This window comes from Ruditapes philippinarum, unplaced genomic scaffold (assembly GCF_026571515.1).
Source record: "Ruditapes philippinarum isolate M1 unplaced genomic scaffold, ASM2657151v2 ctg1479_1_1_1_1, whole genome shotgun sequence".
Lineage (NCBI taxonomy): Eukaryota > Metazoa > Mollusca > Bivalvia > Venerida > Veneridae > Ruditapes > Ruditapes philippinarum.
In genome coordinates, this window is record NW_026862628.1 from 198,686 (window position 1) to 212,185 (window position 13,500).

The 13,500-nt window shown below is 31.8% G+C and overlaps 1 protein-coding gene across 2 annotated transcripts; it reads left to right on the forward strand.

The window, feature by feature from the left end:
- The first annotated feature begins 1,386 nt into the window (after window positions 1-1,386).
- LOC132719623 (uncharacterized) lies at window positions 1,387-13,177 on the forward strand. 2 transcript variants are annotated; one of them, XM_060703424.1, is made up of 3 exons: window positions 1,387-2,057; window positions 10,085-11,522; window positions 12,066-13,177. In XM_060703424.1, exons 1-3 carry the CDS (start codon window positions 1,926-1,928, stop codon window positions 12,497-12,499), a joined length of 2,004 nt encoding a protein of 667 aa, XP_060559407.1. In that variant the 5' UTR covers window positions 1,387-1,925; the 3' UTR covers window positions 12,500-13,177. The 2 variants fall into 2 exon arrangements, with proteins under 2 accessions (XP_060559407.1, XP_060559408.1); XM_060703425.1 differs by lacking the exon at window positions 1,387-2,057 and adding an exon at window positions 4,578-5,074.
- The last annotated feature ends 323 nt before the right edge of the window (window positions 13,178-13,500 follow it).

The following is a 13,500-nucleotide window of genomic DNA, read 5'->3' on the forward strand; positions in this document are numbered from 1 at the left end:
GTTTCTCACGTCTTCGGTTTAGTTTGACTAGTATATATTTGTTAAGATTTAGCTGATTCTCGAGGTTTTTCTTAAGGCAATTCAAGTTTCCTGGAGTTTTTTTAACTTAACATTGGAGGCATTTAGTCTACAACATTTGTTAGTTTTTTTTTCAAATGTCTTTTTTTTTGCTATCAAAAAGGAAAAAAAAACTAACGATGCAGATCCGGAAGGTCCTTTTAGCTTCGGGCCTACACTTTATTTCTTTATTTAGAAGATTAAATTTGTATACGCCATAATGATTCATATAGAAAAGAATAAAATGCACCAGACGCCTCTAGCGTTATTTTCAAATAGATCTAACTTATCCCCTTCAATGAACATAATGTAACAGGAGATATACCCGACAATCCAAATATAAGAACCTCAAAAGAATAAAAGCAATCAGAAACTGATTTATTATATCAGTTCATACTCGTAATATTTGTTCAACATGTAATACTAATATAGTATGAAAATACAAGTGTTTGTTTCCCAATATAAGCTTACATACATATACAACCATTACTTGCCATACTAACACGAATGTGCAAGAAGCATACAGCTAGATTAGCCTGCAAAACCCATGCATTCTGAGACTAGACTCTACAACATTGGTTACACTAGTATATCATTTTAATTTTTTTCAAATTCAATTTTTCTTAAAAATGAAAAGTTCTGGCCCTGTGTTCACAAAGAAAAGATCAAGATCAGGATCAAATGATCCTGATTTTATTTTCATTGTTTTATAAATCTAAAATTGATTGATTTTTTTGCTACAATTAAAGGGTGCATATTCAAAATGTAAAACATTGCTAATTTGCAAAGAAACTAACCTATTTAAGGATAATCCAAGGAATAACAAGACAAATACAAACATAATCGGATCAAACTAAGGATCAATTTAAGGATCAAGGTCAATATTTGAATCAACCGTAAAATGCCGGTATCTTGCAAAAATAACAATAAATTTATTCTAAAATTTCATAAACATGCTATTTCAAGTACAGTTTTGTCAAGTAATATTAAATATTTAATGTATGAGGATAAACAACGGAGAATATATGAGTTCTTAAAAAAATTGATCCTGATCTTGAACTTGATCCTTTAATCTTTGTGAACACGGGGCCTGAGGATACACAAATTCATCAGGACTGGCTTAAAAACATACCATCCCAAAAATATCAGACACAACGCATGCATCGCTGACTTCTCGTGGCTTAATTTTCAAACCATTAACTTAAAAACGACCAAAACCCATCTAAAAGTTTTGATAGGCCTTTATTTTTCACAGGTTTGATCGCAACGGATCATTTCATTTTGCAATGATTTAAAAAAAGAAAATGTCATTAAAAATGATCTGAATGCTTAACTTGACACTATATCGGGGTGTATGTTAAATGGTTATCAGACATTTACTCTAGTACATCTAAACATTGATTTTATCGGTGTCTGTTCTTTTAAACCACGTCGCAAACGAAAGGACAAATTGATTGAAAAGTTCAAACAGATATCGCATTAATTGTTTACCTTTTTTCATTGTCAAAAAATATGAGTGCATAATCAATTACGCGTTGAAGGATTATCTTCATTGATAAAAAAGGGATAATACTTTAGTTTGTCAAGGGAACTACGGACTATGTCATAACATGATTTCTCTAAGTCGTATCCATAGATATTTCACTATTGAACTGTCAAAACTAGCGGATATAAATATGTCATAATTATGTATCATTGGGATATTTATTTTCATACTTGATGAGATTTAAACATATTTTATACGTCGCTTAAATCTCGTCTGACGAAAATATATACTATATCGGTTAAAGGGAAATCTGTCTTAAAAATGACTGAAGATTGAAATAAGTGTATGGATAATAAAAGCTGCCTAAAATAAGTGATTCAATATGTCGAATTCAGTAAAATTAGTTCCTATCCGGAAGTCGCATAGTTTCTCCCTGAAACCGGCTCGGAGCTGGACTGGAGGTTCTATGCACAGTGACCCCGGAAACTGGTCATTGCGATCTGGAAGTTTGAAGGTAATTTTTTTTTAATATTTTATGACTTGTAGAGTCTTAACTGGAACTGAAAAAACTTTTACCAATACCGTTCGTGCAGTATGTCCAGCCTTTATATTGTTGGTAGCTCAACTTTTAGTATTTTTATATTGAAATCCCCGAAATGTTAAATGGACTGTTTGAAATTCAAAGATGAGTTATTCAATTTCAGAAATTCAGCAGGTAAATGGCTAAAATCACATTCCAGGTTTAAAGAACAGTCAATACTCGAGTCGGAACAGACGAGAACTATAACTAGTACTTTAGTTCTTTATTAGTACTAGTACTAATAAACCTTTTAAAGTGCTTTTGCACTCAAGTATATGTTTTGAATCTAAGGAAACACGCCACAGCACCAATTCGCGTGTGGCACGACAGAAAAAAGATAAATAAAATAGAAGACATTCCAATTTATAATTGAAAAGAAAAATCATTATACAAGAATGTCCATAATTTCTTTTTGATATTTTTCCATGCGTACTTTAGATGAAAAAAGAAATTAAAAGTCATTTCGTGGACGTTAGAAATTTAACATTAGGGCGTTAATGTAAATGTATTCCATTCCATGAATAAAATACCATACTAAAATTCTTCAAGAACCACGATCTCTTGCAAAAATATTTACACAGCCAAGTTTCTTGACTTGCCAACGATCAATTCTTTGTCCAAACAAACTTAATATAATGTTTTAAGCTTTCAATTAAGATATAAAATGCAGACGACAGAAAAATAGTTTGGGAGATGACAAATTCTTTAAATGTTAAAGATATTAGTTTATAAATATTTAAGTAATTTAAAAAATCATTTTGAGTTGTATACTAACCGTTGTCCGATAAAAGTTGTCATGGACGCCTCACTCTATTTTGACAGACTTTGATTAGGTTGAAGAAATACCAATAAGTATACAGGACAGAAAATAGAATTATTCAAACAACGAACTGATACATTGTCATTACTTCGATTTTTAATGCATTTGTTTTTTTCCCCTCTATTTATGTTAAACCCATTTTAGCGATCTAGATAGGCGCTTTAAGTCGCGCTAATAGAGTGTTTCCTGAATGGCATAATCACTTTTCGCACAACCTCAGAGTGCTTGGATTGAGGGACTCGAAAGAGAATCAGGTAATGAGATTGTCTTTCGATCATCATCGATGAGACTCGGACCCACGACCTCTCGGTTGAGAGTCCACCATTCTTCATAATTAAGTGTCAAGGTCAATTTCTTCGCCAATCAAAATATCGTTATTTCGCGCCTTCGTGTCCACTCCCTCAAATTTGATAAGTGAGCCTATTATCTTGCCTTCGATTTTTGAGGGGCGAAGACACGAAGTTGCAAAAGTCAGCCGCCATACTGGCCAAACCACATTGAAGTACATTTTTGACCCTGTTATACAATCGCAATTTTTCGGACATTTCCCGCCAGTATTCGGAAAAATCATCGTGATGTTCCGATACTCGTGGCAAAGGTCTTATATCAAATTGCTCAAACGCTCAATATGTAAAGCGCATGCCTGTTAAATATTCCATCAAACTCACATAAAATAGAGATTTTTTTAACGGTATTAACTTGCAGTTAGTCATGAAGAGTTTTAACACTGACAAGAAAACATTGATAAAATGTTCACATTATTCATGTGACAAGAGAAACGTAATGGAAAGATGTCTGTTTCTCAAATTTGGAATCGTGGGTTCGAGCCATACTCGGTAACAGCCGGTAACAACCTAAAATTTCCTTGTATGAAATATGCACCGATTGATCCCAGGAAAAACGTATGTGATTGTTTCTGAATGTCAGAAAAATCAATTATAAAACGTTTTGTTTAGAAAATATTAAACGGAAAAAATGGTTCTAGTGAAAAATCGACCATTGTAAGTTGAGACCATTTCTTTATAAATTATATACAACCAATAGCAATTGAACACACGCGAGAATCGGCTTTTTCCAAGGTCCATATAAGGGGTATTTTTTCTCATAAATTCTTAAATTCAACAAAGTAAAACTTTTAAAAACATATTAAATGGTTTTTAGTAAAACTTGTACCTGTGTTAACCGACACCTTTTCTTCGTAAATTATTAACAACCACTTACAATTGAACACACGTGAGGAATGGTCTTTTCCGTACATTTTAAAACGAAGTTCATAAAAGGGGTCATTTTTCCATAAATTCACAAGAACAAGAAATAAAAAATCTAATGAAACATGTCACAGTGAATGCAAACACTTTAATTTACTAATACCAACGATTTACTAAAATCTAATATTACAAAAAGGTTTATTGTACCTAGTGTTAATTATCGACGGAGAAAAGTGGAAAGAAAAAACAACACACTTAATTAATTGCATGTTTTTCGATACAGTTCATATACTTTTTTTAGCATGTTCGATTAACTTATTAATACAGAACTCTGTTCTTGTTTTCTCAAAGACCTTTTCAATCGAGTTTCTCTGCGCCAAACAAAAGCCAGTTTACGTCGTTTCCGCTGCCACTTTTATCGTTCTGCTCGATATCAAAGTTGAAAAATGACCGAACATAGAAAGAGTTATTGATAAACCTCGTAGAAATCAATCGCTTTCAAATAAACCCATACAGAAGTATCGTACAGGAGTTTGTTTAAAAAGGCTCACCGGGTATCCAATGATTAGACCTTAGTTACGAACGCGGATAATTTTCCTCCGTATCATTTAATAGGGTGATAACTACAGGAGACCTATATGGGTTAACTGTAGGGTGAAATGTTAAATGAAATCTACTCAATATTTTAACGCTCTGTTTATGTTTCTTTTCGTACAAAAGCAGACGACATCTACCGGGTATAGGTAGAAAAGCAAACATTTCACTACCTGATAGTTTTAGCTTAAAGTTCTTGACTTAACGCTGTAACAAAACGATGTGAATTATTTGATCGTAACATGACGTGATTGTCGATTATATATATATGTGAAATAATGAGTGTTAATAATAAAATATGGATAAGGCCTCACAGAATGGGCATGCGGGTAAGTGAAAATGAAATTATATCGCGTGCTTTTTCACGAGACATATTAATGAAAAATAAGTGATATCACATTGCTTGAAATTGACTAGAACATAAAATTTTTGTTCTCGTTATGATCAATGGAATATTATACAAAGTGGAATGCATAACGTACAAAGATTTCATGACGTAACGTTGACGTCATATACTTGTAATTGTGTTTTGGTAATGTGTGACCAGTTTAAGAGCACAAAATATCTATCATCTATAGAATATAACGTAATATTAACGTAATATTAAGAATTATTTGCTTGTTTTGACTAAATATGGATTATATTTCACTTTGAAGGTAGACTATTTTGTCTTTAACAAGGACTTTTCGCTCCTGAAACAATATCTTTCAATTCTCAATCCTTAATGTGATATATATTCTTATATTCTATATACATGTATTCACCAGAAACAAACAAGCAAGCAAGATCTGAAAATAGTTCATTATCATTATAAGTAATATCATGATCAACGCAATGTAGTCAATGTAAAAATTACCCGACACGTCAAGTAACTTAGAGGCTACCAGAATTTAACATATGTTTAATGAGGATTAACATAAGAAAGAAAAAGTATTATCGCCAATATTATGATATCATTTTGTTGAATATTATTCGAAATCAAGGGTCTATTATTTATGTTTTGTTATAAACAGCCTGCCTCTTTAGCATCCAATTATAGTAATATTACACCAGCTGGTACTGATCAGAATATCTTAATCGAAGCCGAGAGACGAGGTTGATGGTAACCGTTTAATTGAGGCAAATACGAATCTTTGCTGAATCTGAAATGCAAGAAATATAAGATATAAAAAAACACAAAAAAACCCCTCTCAAATCTTAGCAGAACAAATATTCACAAGTGAAATTTCTTTCAAAAATTCATAAAATTTACTTTTATACTTTGAATAAAAATAATTGAGATGCATTTTGAATCACACGAATTATGACTCGTCTCCAACTGATAAGAAAACAAACACCACTAGGGATTGAACTTGTTTCTTCCAGCACATAATGTCTCACCGGCGCACCGCATCTTGGTCCTGGTTAAAGGCGTTGCTCTATTTTCCATTTAAAGCTCAATTTTCTTCAAGCTTTCATTTTTAAGAGCTATCTAGCAAAACATTTTTTTAACTGTTAAATAGTAAAGCATACCGGTATGTGTTTTTTCTTCTTCTTTTTTTGCCATTTGATTTAAGGAAGTGATGTGTTTTTGCAATAATTTATTAGGTAAAATTTTCATTTTACTTTTTTTTTATATAATTTACACACACGACTTAAAATTTCTTTCCCAGTTATTTAGATAAACCCTATACTTACAAACCGATTTTCTTTAGCCGATGTTTCAAATTGCCTAGGAACGACGCACGATCTTCACAATATTACATTCAATTAAAATTTCAACAGCATAGAAATATTTTCAATCCAATTTAATTGATAGACGCATACAAATCGTTTCTTTTGTGTGGATTTCATTCGACCTGACAAAATACACTGACATAATGAACTTCGGTAATCATTTTTCCTCGCTTATTTTCATAAAGTAGATAATTGATTATTTATATGAAATATTTTGAAGTAGTTTGATTTCAATCGTCATGATAAAATGTTTCTTTTGAAGTGACATCATTATCTATTCAATTCACAGAGGACGATTTTTTTTGTTAAGTTTTAATAATAAATGTGAAATAAGTTTTGATTGAATATGGTTCAGTCATATTTAAAACTTATTCATTTTGGCAAAAATAGTTACATTTTCTACGCACCTTCATAGACGAAGAAAACCACAACCACCACCACCACCACTACCAAAACAACAACAACAACAACAAACATCAACAAAAACACTGGCCTTTAAAGAGAATTTAAATGGCGCGCCATTATATTGCATAGAAGTTTATATACATATACATGTATATACCGTTTTAGCTATTTTTTACTCTATGAAAATATATCACTCCAAATTGTGCTATGCAAAAAATGGCAAAATAGGCAAATCCGTATCGATCATTGTCAAAATGAGATGCAGAATTATTCAAAAATATGATGGAAATAGCACAAATTTATTCTATTTATATGCAAACTTATGATTAAATCAGGAAACTATTGAATAGATACATGTAATTCAATGTGTGAAATAAATATTGCCCTATATAAACGCAATTAAGCGAACCGCTCTCAATATATTTAAATATGTATTAAAATATTTTCTCTTTCAAAACCACGATCAAATAGTAGTTGGAAATAAGTTGCATGCATTTATAACATTGAACAAATTTAGACTTAAAATAAAATGATATGATTTTATATCATCATCCACTCTCGGGTATGTAATGAAATTAAAGTTGTAAATTTTGTTTCAAGCGTCTTCAAACCCTCGTAGGCACCGGTTTATTGCAGTGATTTATTTCTTAAAACTGTAATTTCATTCCCTAAGTAATCAAAAAATTACGGTAGCCGCTTTAAGGACATTTTGATATTTTTACAAGCTCTAGATAACGAGTGCGTTCTAATAAATAAAGAAATGTACTCGGTTAAACTTTCTTTACTTTCAATATGGAAGATATAATTGCTAAAATTGCAAGTTTCATTTTTTTCTCCTATCTGGTCTATTTTATTTGCCGGCGGAAACGTAGCCTTCTTTTTGCGCTAGGATTATTATCAGAAAAAATGGTATAGCAAATTTAGAAAAGATTAATACATTTCCCTTATTGTAGCTGAAATAATTTAATATGTATATCTCTAACATGAATTCATTCTCTTCATTTTCTTTCCGATATTTTCACAAAAGATGACAGAACTTTAAAAAAAGCGCATCATTTCGATTTAAGTGAACTTTTAAAGACACGCTATTCGTCAGAAATCCATATTTTTTATTGTTTAGAAATGTCAAACATGTGTTTAATAATGTATTAGATTTAGGGCATGTAAGATGTTTTACAACCTAATTAAGTAGCGCTGAACGGGAACGTAAAGGTAGCAAAATGTAAACAAAATAGTATTTTGACTTCCACACCAAAATGCTTATTCACTATAATTATACCAAATACCAACAGAGCAAAGAAATCAAAAGATAGTTCATATATGTGGCAAGTGAACCGGTAAATATATACTAAAATACAATGTATTTGAGTAATAAAAATTATTGTATTTCTGTGGCTTAATGGACCTTTATAGATACAAGCTTTCTAGCATTTATATTAACTTAGCAAATAAACATAACGCATACTAAAGACCAAAGCTGAATTGGCTCGTTATCTGTTTACACAATTAAAAGCAGAAACCCTTCTGTATCAGAAGTTAAATTTCTAATTTATTGATAGATTCATAGATTCATTTAGTAGGCCATATACATTTTTTTTTACCTCCGACTGTTTTTGATTGACATAAAATAACTTTCAGTTTACTTAGTTCTGTATTGAATAATAATTTTAATCAATTGAATCAACAAGAAGTGTGTAACCTGAATAGAAATAGCAAGCTTTTGGACGATAATTTCCGTTAATAATTTCCGTTGATAATTTCCGCAGACAGCAGATAAGAAATCAATTCCGTTGTCTGGTTGCGAACACCAAACAAAACACTTACAGACTAATAGATATTTATATTTTGAAACTATTTATTATTTAGCTGATTAAACATTCGATTAATAGAAGAATATATTTGCGGTTTTAAAGTAAATTTTACAACAGATAAAGTCTGTACTTTGACACAGTAAATAATTTATTAGCTGATCCACATCTGTTCATGAAACAAAGTCACTATAAAATATATACCGTTTGAATCAAAAGCAAAGTTAAAACGAATGTGTAACGGTTGAATACATGTATAGTTATTGAAAAAATACAAATGAAATGTGGACACACTTGGGTGTACATACATGTCCAAAAACAACGCTTCAAACCAAAAATAATTGAGTGTTTTTTTAAGTTTAATTGATATTCATGTGTGTTATCAAGATAAAAATAATGATGTCATTATTATTTTTTGAGCAATGTACAATGTACGTAAAAATTGGCATCAATATCGTATAACTCTTTATACGTACTATAAATACCGTATTGCTTTCTTTTTTTACATAACAACAACAACAACAACAACAACAACAACAACAACAACAACAACAACCCAAAAATGATAAAGCATGTTGACAAACCATTAATAATGATTGCTTATATGATACACAAAAATGTGTAAACATCAACGTACAATACCGGTAGACCTCGTGATAGAAAAGCACAAAGTTGAATGATATCTTGCGCAAATATTACCCTTCAATTTCTCAAACTTTAACAAATTGATAAAAATAACGGTTGTACGTAAATCTTCTGTCAAGTTTTATTAGATCTTTATTTTACGATGGATTATGTATTATTTATTTTATTGACTTAAGGTTTGTTTGAATAGATTTCTGTAGAACGCCGATTGATTGAGTATCGCGCGAAAGTGATATTGTTAAATGTTTCAAATAACAACGTTGCGTGGCACTGCTAAACTTCATTGAATCAATTTTGTGATATCATGATTTCTATATGAAACGTATTGCCTTTATCTATGAGTGCAATGTCAGAATAACTACATATATTTATGTTCAATATGATTTGTATTTGTAAACCGACAATACCAAAATAAATACGCTTTCAAAACAAAAGCTTTTTGATAAACATGCTAATATTTCAATCGCGTTTGGCTTTTCCGATTTGCACTCTTTACATTGACCCAATAAGGATAATTAGTGCCTTTATTTGTTTGAAAAAAAACAACAAAAAAAAAAAACAGCAAAAAACAGACGAAACCCGTGCAATAATTGATATCCAAGTTGGGGATATGGACAATTCGTAGTTTTCATATTCGCAAGGACATATTACAATTATATTAATGCAACTTTACTGATTCATATTGGCAATATGCCCATTAACAAAATAAGTGTAATAAATGTACATACGTTTATTTGATGTTAAAATTTAACTATATATTTACAGATGCGCCCTGTTCTGGACTTCCGAATGCCGACCCTAGCAAATAAAGGCCCATTTCTTCTTCCAATTGAGGACATAGCTGCCAAAACAAAATCACGTCTTCAGCAGTTAGAAACGCATCCACCATCGAGCCTTAAAGATATCAGACAAGCACTTTCTGATGAAATAAAAACAATTCAGAAAAAGCTCACAAGATTGGAACGGTCTTACTATGGTGTCGGAAAATCACTGAACCACGAGGTGAAAAAATACGCAACGCCAATTAAGATTCTTGTACGCATGCTGGGGTATTTCGAATTGCCATCCGTCAAGGCGATTGAAGCAGCCTTAAAATACGGGTCAGACCCAAAAAGGTACAAAGGTGACCCTGAAAATGTAAACCTTTTAAAAGAAGTTTACGCAAAAGTCCAATCGTTTGTCCCAGGTAAATTTGCAGATGTAACTGAGTTATGTGAGAAAATGCTTGAACTTTTGGAAAAATATTGTATCAGTTTTTATGAACCAGATGGTGAAATAGAAGTAGAAACAGCCCTGCATTACGAGACACAGATTCGAACATGGAAACGAGTAATTCGAGAGACCTTAGGAAAAATAAATGAATTAATGGTTCATTTTAAAAACAGAGGAATTCATCACACTATGTTTACCTCCACTGTGGCAACATTTTGTCAGAGGAATGAATGTGAAATTGTCCCATTTCTCTTGCTATTTGCTGAAGCGTGTACCAACATAAGAACTGTTCTTTCAATTATGGTACAGTGGTTAAAATCTGACGAAAACTATAGTGTTTTTCTTCATAATGACGTCACTGATTTAGAACGACAAAAAGAAGAACAGACAAAAGTAATGCGCGAAGCACGAGAACATTACCATTCGGCTATGTATAAAGTCAATCAGGCGGAAACTGAATATGCAAAACTTTTGCACGAACTTGAACATCTTCAAGAAAAAGAGGAAGCCAACGAAATCGAAGAAACATTTCTCATAAACAAGTGCAATGAACTAGAATTGGACATGGAGTTCAAAGAAGGCCGAAGAGATGATCTTAGGAATAAACCATTAGATGCAGATATAGAATCTTTAGCAATTACATGGGATAATTTGAACGAGGAAATACGTATTCTGAAAGAGAATCTACCGGGGTTTAAACGACAACTAGCAACAGTACAACATAGACGAGAATGGATGACGGAGCGTAAACACCATCTCGAGAAGATGGAGAAGGAGATAACGCTATTAAAACGAGATGGAAAAGTAGCTGTAAAGGACAAATGTAAACGCGAAGCGGAATTCGAGACAATCGAGAAAACTCTGGAAGTATCGAGAAGGTTATTGCTGCACAAAACAAGCAATGACTCTGTTTCTAAGATTTTTTATGACTTACCAATCACTGCCAGGCATAATAAAGGGAAACTACCATGCATTTCAAATGGAACAGATGGTAAATATCGACAACTTATTTGGTTCTTTAATGTGTTTAAAAAGTTTATACCATTCTAATTTTATTTTATGTTTCTTCCTTATTGTACTGTCTCACATTAAACGTTTCAGCACTTTTAAAATATACTTATTTTCAATTTCTTTAGCATGGTTTTGAAATAATATCAGTTTAAGAAAGAAAGTTGCTGTGCAACATATATGAATTTGAAATTAGACAAGGTAACGGCACTTTTGTCATTTTCTTATCAAAATGTTGCAATTTGATAAAAAAATATAGATAAAATCAATCATAATTATTTTATATCTTTTACTTTTATTGTGTGCCAATGCATCATAAAAGCTCCAGCGATTATCGGAAGTACCTTTTTTAGTTTACGTTCAGAAGATATTGAGGTTCAAATTTATTATATCTTTTAAAGGGAACACATTTTGTTTAATTTTAATTTAGTCTTCGGTTATCATTTATTAAGGGGTAATACTAATGACATATATCATATAAGCTTAAATATGAACGGCAAATATATTTCGAAACTATATTTTGCAGGTACTTTGGACAGAGCATGTGCCGTTGTAGTCAAACATATAGACCAGGACTGGATTCAGCTATACCGAAAACTGCCGTTCTTCCCTACACGAGGATCTGAAACTATCGAAAAAGACATTGCAAGTATTGCTATAGAAGGTGCGCGTGGACCAAAAGAAGACATCGCCGCAGTTGCTCTAGCCAGATGGCGCCGTCATCATACTCGCGCACGCGCAGAAGACCTCAAACAAGGACTGAAAGCTATTAAACGCTTTGAAACTATGAAAGCGGTTGACTTGACGATTCATCCACCACCAGTTATTGAGGAGCCACCTGAATATATCCCACCGGAACTAGATCCTTCATTGATTCCACATTACCGTGATGTTGTAAAACTAGACAAGTTGATTGCAGCAAAAAGAATCCAGGTCCATCAACTACCTCCTGAGGATTAGTTTCTAATCAATAGCAATGTCATTTGAAAACATTGTGTTTGATTAACAGCGAACAATATAAACAAAGTCGCTCAGTTTCAAGTATTACACAATCCTATGCCGTTAAATTGGCCTCCTCATACTGTGATATTTTTGAGAAAAATAATTTCTGTGTTAGGTCTCCAGAGTTTGAAGAAAGAGAATTCCTTAATTTCCTAATGAACTCTGGAACATCATATGTTATCGTATGTTTAAGATGAACGATAGTTAAACGGGTTATTTTTGTGCAAATTTATAAGCCATTATGTATTTTGTATTTCGTTCCAAGATAATTTTTGCTATATTTTTTCATACAAAAAGCATTTGAAATATTAAGATAAACACATTCTTACATAGTCACAATGACAAAACGTTTTTTATTCCAGTTGTTATACGAATGAAATCTCTATGCACACAGACGTGCACACATGAATATGTTAGTTTAGCTTTCATTTTTATTCGAAAACAACTATTGGTTAGACTTATGTTCATATATAATTTATATCATCATAACAAATCACCGAACTAAAATTTATAAGAAAATGAGAATATGTAGCGGTTTAAAAGGAATAAAATCGAAAGTAAAATCGGATTTCTCGTAGGTACAACATATTTAACTTTTAATTGATATAACTGGTTTATAAAATGCAATATTATATTTTTTTTTCGAATTGTCGAATTGTACTATAAACAAATCAGTATTTGTCACAAATTCAGAAGAAAAAGCAATAACACACACATACAAAAAAAAAACATTATGGATTAAATTGTGTACATGAATGTATTTTTATGACCAGGGTGTTAATGTCAGATCCTTCGGGGTACATATGATAGATTCTAATTCTTTTTGTGTTGGGAATTGAATACTTCTTAGACCGGTGCTAGGGGGAGTGAGATATTTCACAACTTTCGCTATCTGTCATGAACAAACTCATTCCATCCGAGTATGTAATTTCACATTCAATTTCGTTTTCATTGTTTTT